At 41.1% G+C, this 13038-nt stretch overlaps 1 protein-coding gene across 1 annotated transcript in view; it reads left to right on the top strand.

The window, feature by feature from the left end:
* The window catches only part of UNC13C (unc-13 homolog C), a 1458878-nt gene that overhangs the window by 686679 nt on the left and 759161 nt on the right, over positions 1-13038 (top strand). The window contains exons 12-13 of the mRNA XM_085644160.1: positions 6490-6605; positions 7759-7922. Coding sequence (XP_085500286.1) covers positions 6490-6605; positions 7759-7922 — 280 coding nt within the window. The remainder of the gene's footprint in view (positions 1-6489; positions 6606-7758; positions 7923-13038) is intronic.

Raw genomic sequence — 13038 nt, 5'->3', positions numbered from 1 at the left:
AACAGACAATGTTCGTGCTTTAGAATCAGCGGCAATCACACAAAATGTGAGGTCTGCCCAAACCAAGGATCGCGTGCTTTATGGTGTGCCAAATGCTTATACTGTGTTTCCCGTGTTGTGTGAGTTAAAATAATCAACAGAGATTTCGGCTTTGGCACGCGGTCATAGCCACTCAGCATAGCAAACACACGGGATAAATGGATCACTGACATAATATCGACTACAAAAATATAGACTTACAAAAATATCGATGCCAAAATATAGAATACCAAAATATCGACTCCCTATCTCCAAACAGGAAAGTACAAAAATATAGAATCCAAAATATCGTTGTAAATAATATAGTTAGTCAAAATATTGATTTTTTTAAATGTTTTAAAAGTAATGTAAAATTAATGAAATAATACATATAATTAACTGACACATACTTAAAAATACTTAAATAACATTAAAATTAATAAATAATTAATGTAAGTAAAAAAATAATTAATACATATATATTAACGTAACATTTATTAAAAATATTCAATATTTTCTGCGTAGGATAGCGGGCGGGTAAAATTTACTATTACCACTCCAGTAAGTGCAATAGTAGGGAAAGCGTTGGATAGCGGGAGGGTAAAAATTACTATTCCCACTCCAGAGAGTGCAACAGTAGGGAAAGCGTTGGATAGCGGGAGGGTAAAATTTACTATTCCCACTCCAGTGAGTGCAACAGTAGGGAAAGCGTTGGATAGCGTAGGGGTAAAAATTACTATTCCCACTCCAGAGAGTGCAAAAGTAGGGAAAGCGTTGGATAGCGGGAGTGTCAAATTTACTATTCCCACTCCAGTGAGTGCAACAGTAGGGAAAGCGTTGGATAGCGGTAGGGTAAAAATTTACTATTCCCACTCCAGAGAATGCAACAGTAGGGAAAGCGTTGGATAGCGGGAGGGTAAAAATTACTATTCCCACTCCAGAGAATGCAACAGTACGGAAAGTGTTGGATAGCGGGAGGGAAAAAATTACTATTCCCACTCCAGAGAGTGCAATAATAGGGAAAGTATTGGATATCGTAGGGGTAAAAATTACTATTCCCACTCCAGAGAGTGCAACAGTAGGGAAAGTGTTGGATAGCGGAAGAGTAAAATTTACTATTCCCCCTCCAGTGAGTGCAACAGTAGGGAAAGCGTTGGATAGCGTAGGGGTAAAAATTACTATTCCCACTCCAGAGAGTGCAACAGTAGGGAAAGCGTTGGATAGCGTAGGGATAAAAATTACTATTCCCACTCCAGAGAGTGCAACAGTAGGGAAAGCGTTGGATAGCGGGAGTTCAAAATTTACTATTCCCACTCCAGTGATTACAACAGTAGAGAAAACGTCTAATGGCGTAGGGGTAAAAATGACTATTCCCACTCCAAAGAGTGCAACAGTAGGGAAAGCGTTGGATAGTGTAGGGATAAAAATTACTATTCCCACTCCAGAGAGTGCAACAGTAGGGAAAGCGTTGGATAGCGGGAGGGTAAAATTTACTATTCCCACTCCAGTGAGTGCAACAGTAGGGAAAGCGTTGGATAGCGTAGGGGTAAAAATGACTATTCCCACTCCAGAGAGTGCAACAGTAGGGAAAGCATTGGATAGCGTAGGGATAAAAATTACTATTCCCACTCCAGAGAGTGCAACAGTAGGGAAAGCATTGGATAGCGTAGGGGTAAAAATTACTATTCCCACTCAAGTAAGTGCAAAAGTAGGGAAAATAATAAATTAATATTTTGTTAAAAATTAATTAATTATTAATACCAAAACAAGTATTACAATTAATTACCAATCACACAAGATTTAATAATTGATTATTTATAAATACCAATATATTTTTGTTTAATTAATTACCTATTAATAATTAATTAACAACCAATTGTTTTTCAATAACAAACATTAATAAATGCTAATAATACCAATTAATCATTAATTAATAATATATTGATTAACGATATACACAAATTATTTAAATAATTCTTTTTTTACAATTATATTACTTCCCACCATATTCCCCTATAAACACACTACCCGCTACAAATATTAAATGAATACAATTAACATAATTATCAATTAAACAATTAATACAAATTAATTACCAATTAATACAAATTATTTACCAATTAATAATTAATCAACAACCAATTAATTTTCAATACCAATTAATAATTAACTAACAACAATTAAATTACTTCCCACCCTATTCCCCTATAAACCCACAACCCGCTACAGAAGTAAAACGCTAAATTAAATTAAAGATATATTAATTAACAATATACACACATCAATTAAATAATTAATTATTTACAATTATATTACTTCCCACCATATTCCCCTATAAACACACTACCCGCTACAAATATTAAATGAATACAATTAACATAATTATCAATTAAACAATTAATACAAATTAATTACCAATTAATACAAATTATTTACCAATTAATAATTAATCAACAACCAATTCATTTTCAATACTAATTAATAATTAACTAATAACAATTAAATTACTTCCCACCCTATTCCCCTATAAACCCACAACCCGCTACAGAAGTAAAACGCAAAATTAAATTAAAAATAATTAATAATTCCTATAAATTATTATTTAATGTACTATAATTAAATTACTTCCCACCCTACTCCCCTATAAACCCACAACCCGCTACGGAATTAAATTAGACAAAAATAAAATAACATAAAATTCATTACTTTAAAAATATACTAACACACATTACAATATTAATACATACTTTTAACACATATACTAACACTTAAAACACTATAAAAAATTCGATATTTTTAACAACTATATTATGACTGTCGATATTACTTACTTCTATATTATTGCAATCGATATTTCTTACCTGTTTTTCGATATTCTTCACCACTATATTTTGGCAATTCGATATTCTGTCCATTCTATATTTAAAACTCGATATTCTGTCCACTCGATATTTTTTTTTCGATATTATGTCTATTTACCGGGATAAATACCAGTGGAGAAAGCATGTACATCAATCCATGGGCTTCATTTACCGATTGTCAGGGGCCACAGTCTGGCCCTTAACAACCTTGAACATTGTCTTTTTGACCCCTGTCCTCAGAGGTAACAATAGCAGTGTCAACAACAGAAGTTGAACTGTGCCTTGCTGAACTCTGTTTACTTTCTTCAGTTGCAACCAGGATAGCTCACTTTCTATTTGGTAAAATATAATGTATTCAGAAGCGTAGCACTCTTTAGACTATATCATAAAGTGAAACAAATGAAAAACCTACATTTTTAAGCTTGCTACTAGTCTTCGCTATTGTGAATAAATAATAACAAGCATTGGTAAATCCAATACGTCTGTATTAATAAGCTGGTGAGATGTTTATTTTTTATTTGTAACAAAAATAAATAGAACAAGCTTTTGGAATGCAGTAGGTCTCGTATTTGCAAGAGTTTAAGCTATTGGCATTGTAGATGACACTGCCTCTTTTTTATCTGTTTCGATAATTAACACATAAATAAAAGGCATTGTCATTTACAATGCCAATAGCTCAAACTCTTCTAAATGCGAGACCTATTTAATTTGTCTCGGGCTGCTTGGAAAGTGTAAGCATGCATAGCCCAGCTAAATGTTGCAGGAAAGCATGCCATGCCTGCAGTAGGAGAAACGCATTAAAGAAAATAGTGCTTACAGACTAAATAAGACATACCGTGTAACAACAGAAGTAAAAGGGCCAGTCCTCGTGGGAGGTTACAAATGAAGACAAGGCGGTACAATGGAGGGACTACCAAGCCTATTAACGAATCAGAAGCCAGCACTTACGAAGGACACACTTCATTAACGTCTTGCACTTCTGAAAGTGTTACAATTTGTCAAGAGCCCAATGCATTTCGGGTCGTAGCCCTTCAAGGGAAAAACTCCCAGAAAATAAATATGTTAGAAATGATGTATTTGTATTTCTAACATTTTTATTTTCAGAGATTTTTTCCCCTGCAGAAGGGCTACGGCCCGAAATGCATTGGGCTCTTGACAAATTGTAACACTTTCAGAAGTGCAAGACGTTAATGAAGTGTGAACAACACAAGTATGGATTAAATGGATTAACCACAGTCAAATGACATGATTTATTTTGGAAATACTGAAGTTCAGTTTGAAACAAATAAAACTTTATTTATAACAATCTCAAATACTAATTTGTAAGTCAATGAAATGAGCAAACTATATTTCTGAGTGCTAAAGGGGGACGCCCCTCTGCGGAGGACAGCGCTTTTACTGCTCTACATTCATCCTTGCTCTCAGAAGGATTAACCCTTAAGCACCACCAACCTTGATCAACAGCATACACAGTTTGCAAATTGGAGTGCGTTTGTTATTTATTACTGTTCAAGTTATTAGTCCCACATTCTGCACACTACTAACTCGCGTGGACTGATGCCACACTATTCCATTGTCAGCTAGAACTGGGGTTTTGAGCATGCAACTCTCAACTTTTAGGAGCAACCTCTCAAAAAATTCTTCTAACTTCAGTTGTGTTACTGGACTTCACACCACTTAGTACTCGTGGCTTTCAAACACAGGCACGCCATGCATTAATGGCTGATACTGTACTGGTACGTGGAGCAAATACAGAAGTGGGTTCTATCTTCCCAGAGCAGCAGAATTCAGGGCCAGCGTTCACTACGTCATAGCCATTGCTTGTTTGTATTTGTTTTTGTTTCTGGTACGTTCAGCCCAGAGTGTACCAGTACATGCTTTACAAGTCCTGTATAAGGAGAGGACATCCTCCCTCTGGATGAGGCTGAAAACACCCCGCTAGCTATAGCAATGGCTTAAAGTAAACACTCACAGTAAAGCCGCAGTGGACTCGCAACTCCTCTCATGCTCTTCAGAACATGGTGATTGCTCCCCGGGTATGATAGTCAATTCCACTCGCACATTACACAGTAGGAGGTTGAAGACCCTGACCCTGGGATAAAGGTGCCAGCACCAATACTGTAATGCATCAAGCTTTGGGGACAGGCATCGTGTCAGGATGATGTTGCTAAGCCTGTTCCAAAAGAAATTAAAATTTAAAAAAGAGGGAAGAGTTCTCCGCTACAGCCTGGGGAGCTACTGCAACCCCTCTTCTGAGTAAAGTGTTCTTGGGTCTGGTGATGAAAACAAGCACAACTGCCTGTCAGACGAAGCCAGAGCGCAGCTCTGACACCGAAAAAAAACAATCATACCTGGCCCAGATAAGGGCATATTCTGGCTACTAATGGGAGCAGGTACTATACTAGTCACCAGATCAACATTCTGTGACTCTGCGAAATCACTTAATCTCACCTGCCTAAAAAATGAATGTGAACTTGTGTAATGCAGCGAGTGCTCAATGCTCATGTAAATCACTCCGAGAGGTAGGGTCAGGTCGAGTCCGCTTGATATGAAAACGTCCACAGAAAAAGAAACAGCACCCCAATGACAGTGCAAGCAGCAGATATACACTGATTAAGATGAATCAATCTGTGCTTAGTGCATGCACTACACAAAGAAAAGGAAGTGACGCAGGAAGTAATGTCTAGCATGCACAGCAGATTTAGAAGGCAGCAAAGAATAGTGACAATGATGCCAGTGAAGGGTCAGTAATGGGTGGGCTAAAGGCCCCGTTTGTGGGCCTGATTAGAAGTGGCTCAAAATGTTCCAACCCATGTGTAAACTAGCCTTTACACATGAGTCGGAATTACGAGTTTGAAGGTATTTAACCCAACTAATTATTATTGGATGGGTTAAATACCTCAACCTTCAATAAATGTCAGCAAGTCAAACCTGCCAAAATGTAACTGGGGAAAGTATACGTTATTTACGGTAACATGTAGATTTTTGTCCTTAAAACACCAACATTTGCATTTTATTTCCCGTGAACTCATAATCGGTGATATTTATCGACACTAATAAATTACGTACCGTGTGCGATTGTTATTTTTCTGGGGTGATACATAACACCTTCGCCTGCAATTGGTCCCTTGGAGCTTTTTGCTTGACACAATAGAACATCACCAAGCGACAGCAATAGACATGTCTGACAGGCAAGACCTAAAAAGGACTTTAAAGATCGCTTCCTTTCGACCTCAAACCCTCAATGTCTCTAGTTGTCCATAAATAGGCATATTATAAAATTGAAAACTATGGCACGGTAGATGAAGTGTATCGATGAAGCACTTGTTCATGTAGGCAAGTAGTAAACAATGTAGAAAGTAACTTGAGAAAATTCTTGAAATGAAGACAGAATGTCGAATATTCTCTCCAGTCTCCAAAAGCTTATCACTCTCTAAATGTAATTGGACCTTTCTATGAAAAGTAAAATAATAATGCATACCACAATGTTATAACCCCTTACCATTACCTGATGATTGACGGTGTTCCTTCTAACTCTATAGTTCTACGATGTTGTTGCTGCATGCCATTTTTGTCACATGGTTTGACATTTTGATTTTCTGTTCCACAGAGAAAAGAACTGATAAATCTGCCGTCTCTGGTGCCGTTAGGTTAAAAATCAATGTTGTGATTAAAGGCGAAGAGAATGTAGCTCCATACCATGTTCAGTATACTTGTTTACATGAGGTAAGTTAATGCTCTACACCAATTGAATTCAGTATTTGCTGCAACATGGCACAGGTCTTTGAGGGGTTTCAGTTTACGCTTATCAGTAAATCTGTAGCTCCAATAATGTATTGTTGTAAGTTAGTAGAGCCAATAGCGCGGGCCTTTAAGTCTGCTGTTTATTGTTTTATATGCTCATATTAGACAGGTCCTCATAATTAGTGGCACACTAACTTGTAATTGTTCTTGTTTAGTATATTAAACTGGAGTAGGAAACAGAAATAATAACCTGTCAAGTTTCGAATTTGTGTTGCATGGAAGGGTTAAATTGTATGAAAAATCAGATCAGATCAGTGGAAAGACACAAAACGTGGGTGGCACCTTCAGGCTCGCAGTTGTTCCAGTAAGCTCTACCTATTGCTACCTGTAACAAATGCTGACTCAGCGCAGTCAATATTATACCCGAGAAGATGGCCGAATTGGGAATGCCCATTGCTGCACTGAGCGACAAGGCAACCCTCAGGGAAAATGCACATCAGTGATAAAAAATACAGTAAGCCATAAAGTGAGCCAATGTGCATGCCCAGATCTGATATAAAGAGAAAAACTAACTAGGAGAAATGAATAGCCTCTATAGGGAATTCGAAAATTAAGTACATAGAAAAAATGTGAAATGTGAAATCTCCATTGCTGTAGGGTAGAAACTGTCAAGAGATAACTTTATATAGTGAATTATAAAACCACACAAAGTTATACAATTCTTGGGCAGTAGTCCTTAGGTGGTACACGTAGGAAGTAATTCCTGATGTCTGTGGATTGATTTCTTAATCAGTGAGCAGCCATTGAATCCTAATGTTTATTTCAGGACTTATACAATGAGGTATACCAAGAAAGTATAACCTGTAGCTTAGCAGTCTTTTCATTCTTTGTGTACGTGTTGCATAAATTAAGTGGCTTAGCATTGATAGTGAGAATGCTACAACAGAAAAATGTATATATATATATATATATATATGTGTGTGCGTGTCTGTATGTGTGTGTTTGTGTTTTTTGTAATAATGTGTACCCAAAGGCCAATTAATGTTTGATATGCTTTCATAAATCTCCACTTAAACAATATCTGCTAGGTACGTACATTCATTCACTAATGACCTGCATTCCCTTTTATTTACAGAATCTCTTCCATCACTTGACAGAGGTTAAAGCTAATGGCGTTGTTAAAATACCTCAAATAAAAGGAGACGAGGCATGGAAGGTTTACTTTGATGATGCTGCACAAGAAATTGTCGATGAATTTGCAATGCGTTATGGAATTGAATCCATTTATCAGGCCATGACGTAAGTAGATAGTGTACTCGTCAAGAAACAGAGACAAACACATTGAAAACAGATTTCAGCAATTTCTTCAGTAATCGTTTACATACACACTGGATGTTAAATTATATATTCAGATTAGCAGAATGTTACATGTTTTTTATAAACATTGTTGCAAATAGAGAGGGTCATGATGTCCCTCCCCTCCATCAACAATACCAAGCATAATACACTCAGCAGTTCTGAAGACATGGTTTATGCAATACTGTTTTTTCATGTGCACCAGTTATGAGAAAAAAAAACATACAGAGCACAATGGGTTAAATCCATGGAGTAAGAAAGAATCATAAGAGCTAAGCTTAGTCTGTATGACCCCACCTGTGTTCTTCTGGCAACTGAATCTAATTGGAATCTTTGAGTCACAGAGAATTGTTTCTACAAGTCAGTTCCATTTTACTGTGATATTAACAACCTGTCAGGGTTACTAAGTGCTCCATAAATTACAGTACAATACAATAAAAAGGAATCTGTCTTTTGCACTGTTGTGATACAGAAGAGAAAGCAAGTTTACTATTACTGTAATGTATGATTTGGCCAAAGTTGGGCCTCATTTACAAGCCCATTATGCCACCGGTGTCACTTTATGTGACGCACCGGCAGCGCAATTGGCTTGCCCATATTAAGAGGTCCATTTCATGCATTACTCTTGCGGACCTGACAGATCTCAAGATGAGATCTGATTGGCTGTGAACACATCCAGAACAATGTGGCAAAGGCCTTCTTAGGACTCAGGTTGGGCCAGGGCGGATACAAAATTTAGGTGGAGAAGGGCATATGGCGCCTCTCCCCAAGAGGCCCCAGGGCCCCCATCTCCCAGGGATTATATTATAATGAAGGGGATGGGCCTGTGCGGCCCACCTACCCAAAACTTAAATGGCCCTGGGGACCACATCCCCTGGGCCAACACATTTCAAAAGGAGAGAGGAATGTGTGGCCCCCTACCCAGGATTCCAACTGGTTCCGGAGAACCAATCTCATGGGGTCGTATCAATAAATAAGAGGAGGGGGCCATGCAACCCTCCTTCATGATCCTTAAATGGGCACCGGGTCCTCACCCCCCTGGGGCGAAGCAAAACCTAAAAAGAAGGAGGCCATGCACCCCTCTTTCTCCAGTTGGAGCAATTTTTAAATCCCCTTACAGGCGGGAACAAACCCACCATACCTGTCTGCAAAGCATGGGCAGGGAAGGTATGTCTGCTCCCAGCTAGCAAGAGATTTAAAATTGCTGCCGCTGGGTGGAAGCAGATTTCTGTTTCCCTGGTGACACTACTGTGAGGAAGGAGACAGAACATTAAAAGCTACTCCATCTGGGCAGGAGCAATGCTGGCTCGTGCACCATGGCAGGGGTCCTCTCAAAGCCCCCAACTTGTACTTTGTGGGAGTTCTTGTGGCCCCCCTCCCCTTAATATTAGGATTTGCCCCTGGGCAATAGGGCCTAATGAGGCTTGGGGAAGGGTTTGCATGCCCCCTTCCCTATTATTAGTGGTTGGCCTCGGGTTATGGGTATCCCCAGGACCACTAATGGCTTGGGGAGGGGGCTCTACACAGCATATGATTGACTGCCCACCCAAAGGCTGTGCACTGCATAATGTTGGCTGCCTGTGGGAGGGTTGGACAGAGAACCAGGCTGCAGGGTTGGCCAGAGGGCCTGGCTGCAGGTCGGGGCCTGCGACCAACCCCTCACCATACATGGCCAAAGACTGTGTGCAGCGTGGTGTTGGCTGCCTGCAGGGGTTGGACACATATCCTGAGCCTAGGGGCCATTTTTGGCTCGAGGAGGGAGACTATACGTGGTGTGTTTGGCTGCCTGTGGATGGTTGGTGCAGGGCCTGACTTCAGGCCAAGCCCTGAGGTCAACCCTCAGCATGACCAAAGGCCATGCTCAGTATGGGTTTGGCTGCTGTGGGGGGGAGCCAAAAGCCAAGCATGGCAGCAGGTTGGCTTTAAGTATGGTAATAGAATATTACTTAGTGTTAAAAAATAACTAGACATTCTCAACAAAAACAAAGGTTAATGTAATTTTATAACTCGTGCCCCAAGGTAACTATAACTTGCCCCTTCGCAATGTACTGTTACACAGTTCCTACGAAAGTAGCAGGAATGTGGATTGGATCAACAAAGCGTCATAATATAGGGACTAAATCTTCTTATATCATAAGTAAATGTTGGACCGGCTAGCTCACAGTACCACAACTAGGCCAGAGTTATAGATGCTATCGCCAACCTCAAATGTGACCACTCTTATTCCCAAGGATTTTATGGAAACAGATCTTACCCATTCGTTTGTCACTTTTGTATGGCCAATGTTCAACAAAGAGAAGAGACAATAATGCATTTTCAACTGTTTATTGAAAAAATCTAATCCTTGAAAGACAGATGAAACACACCTTTGTTATATGCATTATTACACAATGTTTATTGTCCCTAATATTACTTCTATCAATCTCTAATACCCCCCACTTGCATACAATGGGAGTACCCTCTGCTAGACATTTTGGAATGATCTAAGCCATACCTTTGTGTAATATATGTGTAATATATGGAAACCAGCCTCAGTGCATCAGTGAATGCACTCCTAAGTGTGTGCAAGCCTACACACTTCTGCCTGTACAGCTATCTTCCTCCTTAGAATGAATGTCAGGGCCTGCGGAGCTGCCTCTCATTCACAGCTCTCAACAGTTTCCATTATAACTGCGATGTGAAGTGCCTCTCACTGAATTCAAAACGGATATATTTTAAATAATAAAACGCAGGCCTTATCTCATTCATCCAGAGACGCAGAAAGACATCTTTACATGATCTGGGTGAAAGATTTGTTTGGTACGAGCACAAAATAAAGCAAGCACATCACGTTCTGGTATGTATCCCTGAAACTAACAGTGCAGACTACAGGACAGCAATGTCTAACCATAATAAATGGGTACGTGGCATTTTGTCGTGTTAGTAAAATCATGTCCAAACCACCATCTCAATAAAAGAGGCTAAGTTAGAAGGGAAATCTGTACTCCTGAGGCTCAGCCGGGAGGTTTTGCTTTCAAAACATGTGTCACTTACGAAATTGTGTGTGATTGTGATTTTAAAACTGCGCACTTCCCCTCACCTGCACAGCAGCTGGGGCACTTACTCTTACCTCTTGACTCCCTGGCAGTCGATATTAACACCGCCACGGGTTAGAAAAACGCCATTCCCGACAGCAGCGAGCGAGCCTGCAGTCAGGCCACGCCCACTTCTTGAGGCCACGCCCCTAAGACTACTTAAAGCGCCGCCTTCCCGCCCTCATTGAAATCTGTACTCCTGAGGCTCAGCCGGGAGGTTTTGCTTTCAAAACATGTGTCATTTACGAAATTGTGTGTGATTGTGATTTTAAAACTGCGCACTTCCCCTCACCTGCATAGCAGCTGGGGCACTTACTCTTACCTCTTGACTCCCTGGCAGTCGATATTAACACCGCCACGGGTTAGAAAAACGCCATTCCCGACAGCAGCGAGCGAGCCTGCAGTCAGGCCACGCCCACTTCTTGAGGCCACGCCCCTAAGACTACTTAAAGCGCCGCCTTCCCGCCCTCATTGAAATCTGTACTCCTGAGGCTCAGCCGGGAGGTTTTGCTTTCAAAACATGTGTCATTTACGAAATTGTGTGTGATTGTGATTTTAAAACTGCGCACTTCCCCTCACCTGCATAGCAGCTGGGGCACTTACTCTTACCTCTTGACTCCCTGGCAGTCGATATTAACACCGCCACGGGTTAGAAAAACGCCATTCCCGACAGCAGCGAGCGAGCCTGCAGTCAGGCCACGCCCACTTCTTGAGGCCACGTCCAATCTGAACTTTAAATATGTGCAACATCCGTACGCGCAGCGGACGGGCGCAGCGGGCGCGCCGTCAGCGCGCCGAAGGCGCGCCAAAGGCAAGCCCGTCTGGGCCCGTCCGGGCCCAGACGGACCCAGGCCCAGAAACGCTGCCGGATACCCCACGCGCGCGCATGGTATACACCGGAGACATGCTCCGTGCACTTCAACCGAAAACAATATTGACCTGTTACCATACGCATTCCGTAGGTAAACCTTTCTACTACTGTATGCGCTGCGCTCCACCCCCTACCGCACCTACTAAACTCGGACTTAAGATTGGACTTCTTAATTGCCGTTCCCTCCCCAAACACGCAATTGAAACTAATTTATTAATTTTAGACCATGACTTCGATCTGCTCTTTCTTACGGAAACGTGGCTATCAGACAGCACCGACTCGGACATTGTCGTGGCCTTGCCCCCAGGGTATCTCTGTCAAGCACTTCATAGACCCAAAGGGAGGGGAGGGGGGGTAGCCATAATTTTTAAGGATCATCTTACCTGCAGAACCACTGATGCCCAAATCGAGGACTGCGAAAGCTGCCAATTCTCCATTCTACTTCCCCCAGCCCACTCCCTGTCGGGCTTACTGATCTACCGCCCCCCGGGCCCCCCGGGAAAATTCCTTAACGCTCTTATTGAATCAGTCGCCCAATTAGCATTCTCTGTCAGCAATTTTCTCATTTTAGGCGATCTCAACTTACATTTGAATGACCCGACAGATCGGATAGCCGCTGACCTTCTCCAAGACCTGTCGTCATTCAACATCCGACTGGTAAACAATGAACCCACTCATGAGAAGGGACATTTATTGGATCCCGTCCTCACTAATGCGATAGCCATCACCACCAAGCTTCCCTTGATCCTCCCTTGGACAGATCACTTTCTTGTCCCAATTTCCTGGGAAACATCTTTCACCAACCCTCAAACCTCTAAAATTCAGACCACTGACAGGCGGTGGCACAAACTTGTACCTGGGGAATGGGCCGCCGTGCTAGCAGAGTCCACTCCTGAGCTCTCCAGCGATCCAGCTATGGCTGACGGGCAGGTCAATGAATGGATAACCTCCTCTCTTGATGCACTCATCCCTAAAACCTCCTCTCTTAAACACCTCAAAAGAGTAGCCTCGGCTCCATGGTATACACCAGAGCTTAAAGCCCTGCGCCAAGAATGCAAGAAAACAGAACGATCCTGGAGGAAAGTTAAAACAGAAGCAAACAAAGAGATCTATT

The sequence above is a fragment of the Triturus cristatus genome, chromosome 3_1 (assembly GCF_964204655.1).
Source record: "Triturus cristatus chromosome 3_1, aTriCri1.1, whole genome shotgun sequence".
NCBI classification, from domain to species: Eukaryota; Metazoa; Chordata; class Amphibia; order Caudata; family Salamandridae; genus Triturus; species Triturus cristatus.
This window is presented reverse-complemented; position numbering and strand designations above follow the sequence as displayed.